This window comes from Rosa chinensis, chromosome 1, assembly GCF_002994745.2.
Source record: "Rosa chinensis cultivar Old Blush chromosome 1, RchiOBHm-V2, whole genome shotgun sequence".
Classification (NCBI taxonomy): Eukaryota; Viridiplantae; Streptophyta; class Magnoliopsida; order Rosales; family Rosaceae; genus Rosa; species Rosa chinensis.
This window is the reverse complement of record NC_037088.1, coordinates 46,105,177-46,119,176: the sequence shown is the minus strand read 5'-3', so window position 1 is coordinate 46,119,176 and position 14,000 is coordinate 46,105,177. Positions and strand designations below refer to the sequence as shown.

The following is a 14,000-nucleotide window of genomic DNA, read 5'->3' as shown; positions in this document are numbered from 1 at the left end:
TTCGAGTTTACGAATTTACGGTTTCAGAGTTAGAGCTTCATGCTGATAACGTGTTTTAGGAAATTAAAATTATTCCAAGCTGTGTCTTTCATTGATAATAGAGGACTCTTTATATAGAGGATTACATCATTATAAGCATAGAATCAGAGCCTTATGAAGAAACATAATCGTACAATGATTTGAATATCTACGAAGATATCTCCGAGAATATCTGTAAAACTTAACCCTATTACAACTCAGATAAGTAATTAGAATTTGGGCCAGACACACAATTTAGATATACTTGAACAATCTTTAAATTGTTTGATTTTTCAAGTCTTCATACTCCAATCTGGAAAGTTTATTGGCTTTGCTGGGTTGAATAGAAATATCTGAATAGATTTCTAGGCCCAATAAATGTACTGCTCTTTCTAACCAACTATTAGCCCAATTAAGGAAACATAGACCCGTTTCTATGGACGCAAAAGAGAAAAGTTCGAAGTCCAAACCCAATGGTTTTACTTCGTTTTACCCAAGAGACTACTAACTACACCCAGCTTAAGAAAACTCGACTTTGTCAACCACCAAAAGGTGCACACATGGTGCAACACCCAGAGCTACAACATACTGGATCACTTCAGTCCGATACGAAGCCACCGACAGGCAAGTCATCGGAGCATCAATTGTCGAAAATCGCTTGCTAAAACAAGGACGCTGCGGGGCATAGTCCGAAGTTCGATCAATAACTTGAAACTTCTTCCTCTTCTGGATTTATATTATTATTATTAGAGAAAAGGGTGGTCTTTTACTTCCATTAGAAACTCATTGATCAAATCAGGGCCTATTCTTGCCTGGCAATGGCCCTACTCATCCATTCAATAATGCACCAGAGTGTGCTTAAAGTTGCAAACTTCCCAATGCAAAGCTCTGTTCCTCACTTTCTCGTATTGATCTCATCATCTGCCCACCGACCTCTCACTTTCTCATTCAAAGCTAGAGGAGGGGAAAAAAGACTTTCTTGTATCTATATATCATTCATGTATATAGACCGACATGAAAATCAAAATAATTCAATTGAAGAGATGTCCTTACAAAATGAATTTGTATTTTTCTCTTTGAAGGCGAAATAAAAGTTACATTTTAATTTGTTTAGTTCATATTTAATTTTTGTATTTATAACTGTTTGAGATAATTCATCAAACGTTTTGTCATTGTCTCTTTGTCCATCTCTCGTCCCCTTAGCTTGAACACTGTTGAATACATTTTTATCTTTGTCCATCTCTCGTCCCCCCCCCAGCTTGAACACTGTTGAACACTGTTGAACACATTTTTATCAAATATTTTGCTCCCACAGTCCCACATTTAAAGGAAAAAGTGAAACATTGGAGATGTCAACTATTTTCATGCTTACGTAGAAAAAGAAAGAGATGGAAGAAGATTCTCTTTCACCTACATCTATAATTTTGCAATTGTATGTAAATATGTGGTACATACATTATCTGTTCTATCAATTATTTATCTCAACAAACCCTCAGTTCATTGAATCTACCACATATAGCCTGTGGAATTTTGCATCTTGGCATCTATCTTCGGATCCATTGGAGATGACCTAAGAGTCTATCATGGACTAGATCCCTCTAGCATTTGCATAATGAAGTGAGCCTTTAATTATAAAGTTCTTTTGTTAGGTGTGGCCAACTTCACATTATGCCATTCTCTCCCACTTAGGGTTTTGGAGACATTGCAAAGTGACGGCCCTCATAAAGGAAATGATAGAGGCAGCTCCATTGATCTCATGCGGAAGCGTAATTAGCCAATCAATACCATCAACGTGAGTAGGCCTGCGTGTGCTATATAGGGTAAAATGTAGCATGAAGGAAAATTGCGCATGGCAGAAAACATATACATGTTTGCTTGACTAGGCGGAGCAAAGCCAACCAGATCAACCTAACTCATATATTCCGTAACAGTGATTTTGGGAATATAATTTGGGAATGGTGCCTTATGTGACCTCGGGTACTTCCCTGCATTAATGTTTTGTTTCACTTTCAAGCAATCAAACTATCAAAGGGATTGAATCACATACCCCTCCTCGTACTTGCACAATCTTTGATGTATGGGATCGGAGTAGAGCAATTCCGGCAAGTATTTTTGCAGCTTCCATTGTGAGAGATCGATGCCCAGCCGTATGGGCCGGGTGCCTAAAAGGAACCGCTCGGTAATGGTGAGAAGGAAAAAAAGGGTAAAAATTTGATATTTGAACATTTATCTTTTTTCTAGTGGTTAATAAACTTTGTCAACTCATATAAAAAAAACAAACTCAGAGACAAATAAATAAGGATAAAGAGAGAAAAAAAATTAAAGCTTTTTTTATATTACCTATATAATTTTATAATTTACCTAAAACAATTAAGTAAAAGTAATTAGTTTATATACATTGCTCTATCATTTAATACAAAAGTAAATTCAAAATTATCTGATTTGAAATTTTCTTAAACTAAATTCATTGAATATTTAGGTGTAGTTATTACTAATTAAGATCCAAAATTTAGGTGTAGTTATTACTAATTAAGATCCAATATCAACTCCTTTTAATTATATTAATCGATACATATATTACTTATTTGGGAACCAAAGTCTTTTTTAGAACTATACATATTGCAAAACAAACAAAAAAAATTCTAAAAAAAAAAAAATCTATGATATGGATTAACATAAAAATATATTTAAAATTGTCTAATTGTTCGACCCCTCCAATAATCACTTTCTGGTTCCTCCACTGAAAGTACACTAAAAATCTAGACAGCTCCCTCACAACATTTTTTGTGGTTGAATTGATAGAGATAAAATTTTTTTATCAAACTGTTGAAGATATAAATTTAATTGTTCAAGTGTGTTTTGGTAAATTTAAGGAGGTGCACTAAGGTTTTTCAGTATTCAAAAAAATAAATTAGAGGTTTAATAAGCAAGAGAGGTCCAAATATCAATTTGGGAGGTCCAACTAGAACCATCCTATTTAAATAAGGTTTATAATTGCAGTTTATATGACAATTTCAATACACTAGATTTAAGAAAATTTCAAAGAAAGTATTGAGCATCAATTGAAATATCATATCGATCAAATATTGATAAAGTTAAACAAAAGTTTTAGTAATTTGGAAGAATTGTCCTTTAATCTAAATGACTCTATTTTAATTAAGTGATGATATGAACTTTAGTATATATTTTTTTTAATGGAGTACAACATTGGTTGATATACACATGATACATGCGGATGTTGCTGATGAGTTAATCATATGTTCTAAAACTTGTAGTTTTGTTCTTTGGAAAATGATTTGCGGCCTCAATGAGGCCTAAAATTTGTGGTCTCAATTTTAGGTGACATGCCTTGTCATCTATACACATCACCTATTTGTCAAATCATGCCATGTAATTCTTGAGAAAAATACTATCTTATTCTTCCAAAATCTAATGACTCTAAATTATTTTGGCTTCTTGTAAAAAGAAACAAAATTTGGCTTTCTTTCTTTTTTTTTCTTTTCATTACACTCATGTTAGATTTAAACAACAATTTTTTTTTTCTTTAATCAAGAATAGAAAAAACTTCATGTAATTCAGTCAATAGATTTGCATGTACATTCGATTAATAGATTTGCAGAACACATGTATATGAATTCAACCTTTATTGGTTTCCTACAAATTTTGAAAATATAATGTGGAAAATGCATATTCATATGATTGTATATATTCTTTTGTTCATTGTTTTCTCTTTATGTAAGTAGGGTTTAAACGTTAGATCTGAATTTATTATTTTTTGTTTGTTTTTCTCTTATATTTAGATTGTAGATGTTAATTAATGGCTGCTAATTAACGTGAAATTTTTTCTTACCTCTTAATTTAGACTTGAGTATTTCCCAAATTCGATTTATTAATGCTTTTTTTTTTTGGATATAATTAATCAATATTTGAAAAGAAAAGTTAACGTATATTTCTTGACATATAATTCAATATAGGAAAACATTTAATTAAATGAAGAAAAATATTGATCAAAGAATCCGTAGATATATCTCTTAAATTAATACATAATTAATAGCTGATATTTTTTTTATCACCTGATTAAATTCATTAATGTAATTGATTCACCCTCTAACATCTAAAAGGAAATGTAAAAGGGTAAATTTGGTATTGCAATAGTATGATGTGACAAGATATATTATGTGGAATTGAAAATAAAATTTGTATTTACTTACATGGCATGACACCTAGGATTTGAGGCCACAAATCTTAGACGGGGCCACATATCATTGCCCTTGTTCTTTATATACCAATAAATAAGTCTTTATAAATCAATGTGGCATTATAAGCACCTCTCATGTAATCACATTTGATACAATCGAAAATTATTATATTAGGATTATTAGCCTGGTATCAGATGGTATACTAACATTAGTCTATCCTTTATAATTAAGTAGAATATGGTGAATTCAACTCGATCATCATCGATTAACTGTTGTGCATTCTCATTTTTTTGTAATAAAATTATAAAATGTTATTGTATTACCCACGATTTGGTGGAATTATTGAGGGTACCTAGCTACAGTGAGGAAGCAACTTACATGTGCATCCAGATGAAATATTTGTAAAATCCAAAAGAGGCTTTCTTTAATTTGGTAACTAAGATGCTTCATGCTGAGCTCAAAATAATTTCATTAACATGCTAAATAAGGCTTAGGGTGAGAAAAAGCGCACTCTGCACAAAATGAAGCTAAACTAAAGTATTTGATGAGTAGTTCTAAAAAAACTTAGACTAGGAGAAACAAACAAATAGAGTAGTGAGATTGCGGACTTCTCATCCCGCCCTTATCCGCCATTACCGGTGAGTGGTGGTGCACACACCAGATAGAAGATTGACATGAACATGTAATTTGTTGATAGAAACTGCTCAAATTAAAAGACAAGTATACACGTACTATTCTTTTGGTAGCGTGAAAGTCGTTTTCCACTTATTGAACTTCAAAGGAGGCTTTACTAGCTTATATGGTAATGGTCCCTCCAGGACTTCACAGTTTACACCACACAGAGAGAGTGATCTATTCACAGCAATATGAACATGCCCCACAAACCCAAATAATAGAGAGGAAAGCTAAGCTCAAAGATAGGTAGCTAGTACTACTTCTCCTACTGTGGAAGAATTGACAGATTAGGGTTTCAAGGTCGATCTGGGTAATCATGGAACCCACCCTGCATGTGATATCTACAACTGGTTTATAAACTTAGCAGGAGAGTTTGTGATAAAGTTGGAGTCTAATTGGAATACTAGCTAGTTATAATTGGATGGAGATGAGATTCTTGAACGTAATTGTTGAAGGCCAAAAGCAATGTCCTTTAGCCGATCGAGACTCTATGCCATGATCAGTTTGACTATCAGGAATTGCTTGATTGAAGATGTTTTCTAGCGTCTTTGGGATATATAGCTTTCATTTTCTTGACTTTATTGCCTTCTACTTCTACATATATAGGGTTTTCCTCTCATTATCCTCCCTTCAGTAGATTAAGGCCTACGAAGTACCCTTCAATAGATTAAGGCCTACGAAGTACGAAAACTTTATCGATTTTTGACTACCTATCTAAACGATGAAAAATTCGCTACTTAATTTTCTTTTTGAAAGCGAGATAAAGATTCTTATATAATAATAGATTGTTTTGGTTTCTCCATCATTTAGATTTTAGTTGCTTTGAAACAGCTCGTTAGACACCTTGTCTCGTCACTTTGTGAGCCTCGTACTAGGTCCGTTGGCATTTTTCTATCCAAGTTAAGGCGCAAAGCGACTTGGACCTGCCGAGTATAACGGTTCTCATTGTGACTAAGATTGTTTTAATTACTCAATTAGTTGTGCTTTAGATTCTTTGCGACAATTCATCAAATATTTTATTCTCACAGCTTGCGGGCCTCCCATAAGCCAGTTTTCCTGCTGCTGAAGACCGGAGTTTATCAAATGACCAGGTATAGCCAAACAAGCACCAGTTCACTGTAAAAAAGAGAAACCTGTAAATAACCATGCTCCTTCCTCCTCCTGACTTCTCTGATACCAAAACGGCGTTGCTGTCACATTCCCAGTCTTTGTGCTTCGGGTTTTCCTTCCCAGTGACTATACTATGTGACACCTTGTCAGATCCTCCAATGCTTGGTACAAGTTAAACCCCCATTTACCACAGCTCTCACACAAAGCCAAGAACCAGGCATTAAATGATGGCAACCATTTCTCCAACAGCTTCTGCACCCCTCCACATTCATGATTCATTATCATAGCACATTTTTAACAAAACTAAAAAATTTAAGGGTAAATTCCTCTCATGGTACCTGACGTAATCCTGATTGGACAGTTTGATACCTGATGTATTAAAAGGGACAGTTTGGTACTTGAAGTTAGACTACGTTTGACACTTTGGTACTTCTGTTAATTTTTCTGTTAAATGTAAGGATAAAATATATTGACATTTAGAATATATGTATAAAAACATAATAAAAAAACATGAGTTTGTGGGTTGATTTTTTAAATAATTTTATAGGTATGAATTAATGTTTATGGGTTATGTTGAAGGTGAAATATTCGAATTTTATGTTTAAGAAATATAGTAATCATATAGTGAACACCCATGAGAGTACTTCATTGATACTAGTCTCGTACAATTAAATTTTTTTAAACATAAAATTCAATTATGTCAACTTTAACATAACTCAAAAGCATTAATTCATTTTCATTTTCTCCTAAATGACCCAAAAAATGATGAAGACAAAAAATAATACCAAATAATATCATCGCATTGTGTTTATGAAGAGGCGGAAAAATCTAAGTTTTGGAGGAAAAATTGGTGGATTCGTAGAGAATAGTAAAAAAAAAAATCTGATTATTATATTTTTTTAACATAAAATTCTAATATTTCACCTTCAACATAACTCATAAACATTAATTCATATCTATAAAATTATGAATAACGGCAATCAACCCACAAACTCATGTTTTTTTATTATGTTTTTATACATATATTTTAAATGTCAATTTTATCCTTACATTTAACAAAAAAATTAACAGAAGTACCAAAGTGTCAAAACATAGTCTAACTTCAGGTACCAAACTGTCCCCTTTAATACATCGGGTATCAAACTGTCCAAGTAACAATACCTCAGATACCATATGAGGAATTTACCCAAAATTTAAATAGAATTATAATGATTCGTGTGACTAAAGTTTGTTTTATTTAACTCGGTTCGTATGACTAAAATTTGCCTTATTTACTCTCCGATATATAGCTAACGTTACAATTGCTTGAAAGCGGAGTTTGGAAGGAGAAATTACCCGATAAAAATAAGGATAAAACGTAATTTGGTAATTAAAACATAATCAAGTTTTAGACATATTTAAAAACCTCCAAAAATCCCAAATCTTAAATATGTATTTGTCATGAAAATGAAACCCATTACAACGGTCAAATCCTGGTCAACCAACACAAACAACAACAGAAAATTAAAATTTTAAACCTATAAGATTCCAAAAAGACCCTTTTTCTTCTCCATCTTGACTTGGAGCGCCTCTTTAACTGATAACCTTTTCGAGGGTTGGACCCGAGTCAATACCCGAACCACCAGCCTTGCCTCGTGCAAAGATCACAACCGGGGGCGTGCGTTTACACGCGCCGACTGGGACTCCCCAAGCAAGGACTCTTTCACGCGCGGTTCGTTCTTGACTCAACACCCCCGCCACCACCACCACATTTACTCAGCACCGCCACACCAACCACCTAAATAAAAGAAAACATAACTACACCGCCTAAACCAAACCACACCCCGGCCACATGCACAACACGACTAATGTTAAAAACGGGAAAACGACGCCGACGATGACGATCAGCCCAATCACGTGACACCCCCACGTGACACCCCCACGTGACCAGCATCATCAGCTCTCGCACTGGAGCGCGGCCTTGATCTTCTGAACGGTGCAGGAGATGAGATTGTTGACAGTCTCCACCGACTCCACGGTCAACTTCGCCGACGGCAGACTGTTGACCAATATCTGAAACGTCATCGTTAACAGTGACCCACTCACCCTGGCCTCACCGCCGCCGTTGCTGCTGCCCTGGCCGGCCTTGGCCTCCGAACCACGCGAGCCCGGCCCGTCCGGGACTATCGCGAACCCCGAAGGCAGCAGCGCCACGTAGGCCGAGTCCCCTCCGTTCATCACCACGTGCATGGCCGGAATATCCACCGGCGCGTACACCACAAGCGACCCGGCCGCGTCGATGCACGTCTCTTGTAATATCAGCATGCTGTTTTGGTTTGCGTTCATGGCCTGCACATTCACAAAACCCACATTACCATCGGAATTTGAACTTATTTACGGGCACATGCCATTGAGCTTAAGAGTCAAAGCCTTATAAATAATAGAGGTAAAAAAGGTCACAGGGTTTACGTCAGAAAGTTTGACAATCCGTCCTGTTAAGAAATTTTGACTTTTTTTGGAGACCGGCGAAACAGACACTGTCCCTATTCTGCTCCCCAAAACGTCCTCATAGATAATTCCAAATTCCAAACCTGTCCTTTTTTCACCATTTCACTTTCACCTTTTCCATTATATCCCCACACACAACCATTACGATTTTGACCTCACCCTCCCCAAGGGACACATGCGTCATATTATATAGCAAATTATTAAGAGAGAGAGAGAGAGACAAAAGTGAAAAAGCTCACTCTGGCGCGGAGGAGGGAGACGCAGTTGCCTTGGTCCTGGCCCTTAGCGATGTGGGCCATCTCCTGCATGGGCCCACCGTTGGAGAGGATGTCCCACTCGCTCCTGAGTCGCTCGTCGCGCAAGAAATTGAAGAGCCTTTGTGGGGAGACTGGGAGCCAGACCGAAGTGGCAGCGCTGAGCACAATGCCCGGCGGCTCGCCGGGGTCGTCCATGCTCTCTCTGGTCATGTAGCGGACGTCCTCGTCCACATTGCCGGCGTGCAGCTTGTTCCATTTGTGGACCGTCGAGGCGCAGACCCCGGCGCAGAAGTTGTCAGTCATTCGCTGCGCCAGCTTCAACATGCTCTTCCTCCCGCTCTGAGTGATGGCTGTGCATTAAAAACCATGATGATGTCAAACAACATTATCATCGAAATAAAAGCAGGGGGAGAAATGCACGAATGGATCGAGTTAATTAGCTTACTATTGGCGTGGTCACGGGCCGGGACCGTGGAGGACATGAGGATAGCAAGGCACTGGCATTGGCGCTGGAGGGTGGCGACCCACCTCTGCGCACCGAACCCCATGCCGGAACTCAACAAGGGTCGGTACAGGTGGTGGACTTGGCTCTCGTCGTACTCTGCATGCTCAACCCATGTAACCTGCAATATTATCGTCACCATGATCATTATTCTTCTTCATTAGCTTAAACCAAACACTGTGCTAGTACAGTTGCACCTAACAAAACCCAGAACTTAAATACAAAGCAAACAATAAGTTATGTGCCTAGCTAGATTGGAGGCTCACTCATCAATCCAGCTAACCAGAAATCATAGTTGTTGGTGCCTCCACCTCGTAGGGTCCAATAATGACAAAATGGGTTTCTGGATCTAAATCTAAAATGGAAGAAAATATTCATGAGAGGACATGGAATATAAAACTTGGGGTGTTGATAAAGTTGCGCAAGATTTAGAGGGTGACATCGAGATGTGTAACATATTATATGGTTTTGTCTATACTTGGACACCCTAGAAGAGCCATATACAAACAAAATTAGGCAGTCTCGGAGTTTGACTACAGGGTCCTTCCATTACACTCTGACAGCATCAAAGATTGGAATAGAAACCTACAAATGCCATAGTTTATTGAATGGAACCAAATTTTGAAGATTACAAGGCTTTTTGGTTATAGAGGTATATGAAATTAATGTGTTCAAGGTACAGAAATTTTGGGGTAAAGGCTTCGGCTAATAAACTATTGGGTTTCTCAAATCCTAGGGAGGGGGAGGAGGGTCATCAAATACTAATATTCAAGTATAACAGAGTTTGATTATTTAAGTTTTCTGGAGATTGATTAGAATATGATTCGAGACCAGATGATAAGATTTTGAGGAAGGTTCCGATTCTGCGAGGGGCATAAAATATTGGAAAGATACAGGGTAATATTGATTTAAGCATACTGACAGATAGGTGATATTGTGAGTAATCACTGGACAAACAAAGTTCTTTGATGCATGAGCTCTTTAAATTAATTGGAACTTGGGAATGTGAAAATACTATAGTCTAAACTATACCAAGCTCATGATATTGACTTGGGGGTTTGGCATGCCTCACTTAATGTTCACAACTAAGCTACAATGTTGCAGTTGCAGTTAGCTTCAACAAACTCATTAAAGGCCAAAGGGGAAGAACACCCACTTTGGAAAAATCATAATAAATATAAAGCCAGCAAGCTAATAAGAGCGATGTAAATGCAACTGTTGTGGTTTGCCTTCCTAGGAAAATACATCCCAGATAATTAGAAAGAAATTACTTTGTTTTCCATTTTACCATAGGAGAATATCATTTAATTTTTTAGGAATATATTTAAAGCATATAAGTACCCTTGGAGTAACCATTAGGCATATCATTCAATTTTTTAGGAATATATTTAAAGCATATAAGTACCCTTGGAGTAACCATTATGCATATCATTGAATTTTTTAGGAATATATTTAAAGCATTAAGTACTGAAAATTTACCTTGGAGTAACCATTAGGCATATCTTGTACAACACAGCCAGAAGGGAGCCTCCTGCAGTTCACAAATGTGGGTGCACCAGAATTGTCTCTGATTGTGTCGACGGACACATCCACCACCGCCCACACACCCTCGGCGTGCTGCTTGCAGAAGCGGAGGAAGTTGACCTCACGGACTGGAACCAAAGGCGATAGGACTTGAAGCTCAGCATGCATCTAAAATAAGAAAAAAAAATTAATTAGCTGTGACACTAATCATCAACTATTTTGTATATAACGTCTCTCTCACATTATTTTGGCTCGATTTACGAAAACACTGATTTTTCATTTAATTTTATCTTGGATATGATCTCACCAGTTGAAGTGCACCATTTCTAGTCCCTCCCATACCGCTGGAAATCACATCAGTGGTAGAAGTTCTGGCAATCATACAAGGAAACATCTCCAGCCATCGATTCTGTGAAGAATAAACCAAAATGTTAACATCTTAAATATGAACATGAAATAAGCCAAAAATTGAACAAGCATTGGGAAACTCAATATACACAAAAAAGCCAACCAAAAACAAAAAATTCTCATGCTGTAATTAATTTTGTATTAAATTTCAATACAAACTGGTTTGCTTACCGAGTCCATCAGAGTCTCAACCAGAGCCAAACTGTTGATGATGACCATACCAGTCTCCCTAGAAGCCTCGGTAACAAAGCCATTAGGCTTCAACCCAATGCAAGGCGTGAAACTCCTCATGTACTCCTCGTGATTCAGCACCTCTCTCCCACCTTCCAAGCTCCTCAGCCAAAGCTCATCAGTCTGAGCCAGCTTCACAAGCTCATCCATGGCGGCCAAAGCTAGCTCCAAAAACATAGTCCTCTCGTCGAGCCCTCCCGCCACCGGCCTAGTGTGAGCCACAATCGGCATGCCACCCCCAAGCCCCGCTCCGAAATCAGGTCCCAATGGCATTGTTGTAGCAACTGAGCTCATCCCACCGAACCCATTGTTCCCAACTCCGAGTTCTAGAGCTGAACTCGGCAGTGGAGGCCCCATTGATGGACCTAGAGACGAAATTGGGCGGCCCAAGAACTTGCCGGCAAGTGCACAAACCCGGTCTAACTCGTCCTTTAATCGGGCATTGTCAATCCTGAGATGTTGCTCTTCAATAGAAATATCGCCTATCATGGCCGGACCGCCGCAGTTTGTGCAAATTGGGTTCCTCATGGCATCCCTGATGGACATGTTTTCGGCTCGAAGCTTATCGTTCTCTTGCCTCAGCAAAGAGTTCTCATGCCGTTCAAGTTGAGTCTGAAACACCCAAAACGACCAAAACATCATCAGCACACAACTTGATTAACAAACCGAAAGTACCAAAAGTAAAAGAACCAAAGGAGTATAGAGTAAAGAGTAAAGACTATACCTTCATCTGGGTTCGGCGATTTTGGAACCAGAACTTGACTTGCCGGGTCTCAAGATTTAGCCTTCTGCTAAGCTCCAACCTTTGCTTCTCATCAGGATGAGGGCACTCCTTGAATAACCTGAACCAAAAGAAAAAACCAGTCAGGCAATTCATCAAAGATACAATTTTTAAGCCAAAGCAAAAAAAAAAAAAAAAAACTTTTTTTTTCGTACGCTTCGAGCTCTTGGATTTGCTGCGGGGTGTGTCGGTGGTATCTCTTCTTCTTACGAGGGTTGCTGTTATCCGCGGCGTCTCCTTCGTCGCCGGAGCCGGCGCCGTCCATGTTATCGCTGCCAGATCTACTGATCTCGTTCTCCTCCTCCCGGCTCCTCCGCCCGCCGACGTTATTATTCGCCTCGAAATTCTCAGCCATTCTCGGCGCGTCTCCGCCTCCGTCGGCATTAGTCTGCTGATCAACACAAAAACCAGTACAAACCCAGATCAGTTGTTGCCCTCTTGAAAACAAATCAAAGAGTAAAAAAAAAAAAAAAAGAGAGAGAGAAGAAAGTGATGAGAATCGCCATCTTTCATACAAGAGCGAGTGAGAGGCCTGGTGAGTTGTTGAACATTGATTTGGTGAGAGACTGAGTCACGAGTCGAGGCTGAGCGATTGCACTAGAGGGCATACTGGTGTGGTTGGCGTTGTGGTGGTGGTGGTGGTGGTTGTTGTTGTAAGGAATATCAGAGACGATTCTTGCACCGCCACTACTGCCGGTACTATTGTCAAGAAAACCCCCAAAACTCATCAAATAAAACCCAAAACCTTCTCTTTCAAGCCTCCAGATTTTCCTCCCCCTTTTTACAGATTTACAGGCTGCACTTCCCAAAATGGACTAAAACCCCCGACGTAATTTTCTCTCTTTACACCCAAACGGGAAACCAAATCGACGCGAAATCAAAGAAAATATAAACAGAAGAGAAAAACCAAATGGGTATCTCGGAAAAACTGAGTAAGAGAGAGAGAGAGAGGTAGAGGAGACAAACGGCAAATGTCTCCAGCTCCCTCTCTAGAGAGAAAGAAAGAGAAAGAAGGCAAGCCCGTTTCAAAGTACTGGTCCTTCCTGCTTAGCTCTTCGCTCTCTATCCCTCTCTCTCTCTTCCTGCTTAGATTCTCTCTCTCTCTCTAAGACTCTAAGCTGGTGACTGACCCAAGAAGCTTAGATGCCTGCTGCTGTTTGGTCTGCGAAAGGGCACCAACCAAAAAAATATAAATAAGAAAGGGAACCCTAGTTTCTCACTGCTGCATGCTTGACTATGCTGGTAGGGATTAAAAAAAGAGAGAGAGAAGAGGAAAAGGCCTTTGAGATTTGCAGAGAGAAAGCAGAAAAGGTGCGCGAGAGAGAGAGAGAGGGGATGATAGAGTATGTGGAGTCTTCGAAGCCTTACAAATACAAAGCTCCAAAAAGAGATGGTTGACTCTCCTCACTCCCCCTCTAAAAGTCTGTGAAAAAATTTGTAACCTTTTTTTCACAGACTGGCTTTTTCCTTCTGGGGGGTTACAGATAAGGAAGCCAACTGTGGCAGAGGGCTGTCACAGATCTATTCCCCACCCTCTCTTTCTCTCTCAACTTGGTACGCCCAATTGGATTTCACCCTCCGAGGTCTGAATTTTCCACAGGAAAATCTTACGGATACTGATTTTTTACCTTTCTACGGTCACTCGGAACAGTTTCCTTAGCAGGGTGAAGAAGGAGGAGTGAGTATATATATACATAATGGTCTGCTGGGTAGGTGATGATGGAAAATTTTATCATTAGGTGGATGATAGTTAAGATCTTAATTTTTGCTTTTATGGGAACAATATTGTAAAAAATCAGACCAATTTG

General features: G+C 38.5%; 1 protein-coding gene across 2 annotated transcripts; it reads right to left on the bottom strand.

Moving 5' to 3' along the window:
* Positions 1 to 7,403: 7,403 nt before the first annotated feature.
* On the bottom strand, positions 7,404 to 13,608 carry LOC112180519 (homeobox-leucine zipper protein ANTHOCYANINLESS 2). 2 transcript variants are annotated; one of them, XM_024319086.2, is made up of 9 exons: positions 12,708 to 13,608; positions 12,348 to 12,580; positions 12,136 to 12,253; positions 11,352 to 12,023; positions 11,080 to 11,181; positions 10,728 to 10,940; positions 9,192 to 9,369; positions 8,729 to 9,096; positions 7,404 to 8,330 (listed from the first exon to the last, which is right to left on the bottom strand). In XM_024319086.2, exons 1-9 carry the CDS (start codon positions 12,918 to 12,920, stop codon positions 7,938 to 7,940), a joined length of 2,490 nt encoding a protein of 829 aa, XP_024174854.1. In that variant the 5' UTR covers positions 12,921 to 13,608; the 3' UTR covers positions 7,404 to 7,937. The 2 variants fall into 2 exon arrangements, with proteins under 2 accessions (XP_024174854.1, XP_024174849.1); XM_024319081.2 differs by having other exon boundaries at positions 12,348 to 12,583; positions 12,708 to 13,607.
* Positions 13,609 to 14,000: the final 392 nt, after the last annotated feature.

Excerpts from the sequence above, each read along its gene's own strand:
- LOC112180519 (XM_024319081.2), bottom strand. The coding sequence starts at position 12,920 with ATGAGTTTTGGGGGTTTTCTTGACAATAGTACCGGCAGTAGTGGCGGT. Across the intron at positions 12,584-12,707 it reads CAGGCCTCTCACTCGCTCTT|CAGACTAATGCCGACGGAGG; the intron begins GTATGAAAGATG and ends TGTGTTGATCAG. Across the intron at positions 12,024-12,135 it reads ATCGCCGAACCCAGATGAAG|ACTCAACTTGAACGGCATGA; the intron begins GTATAGTCTTTA and ends TGGGTGTTTCAG.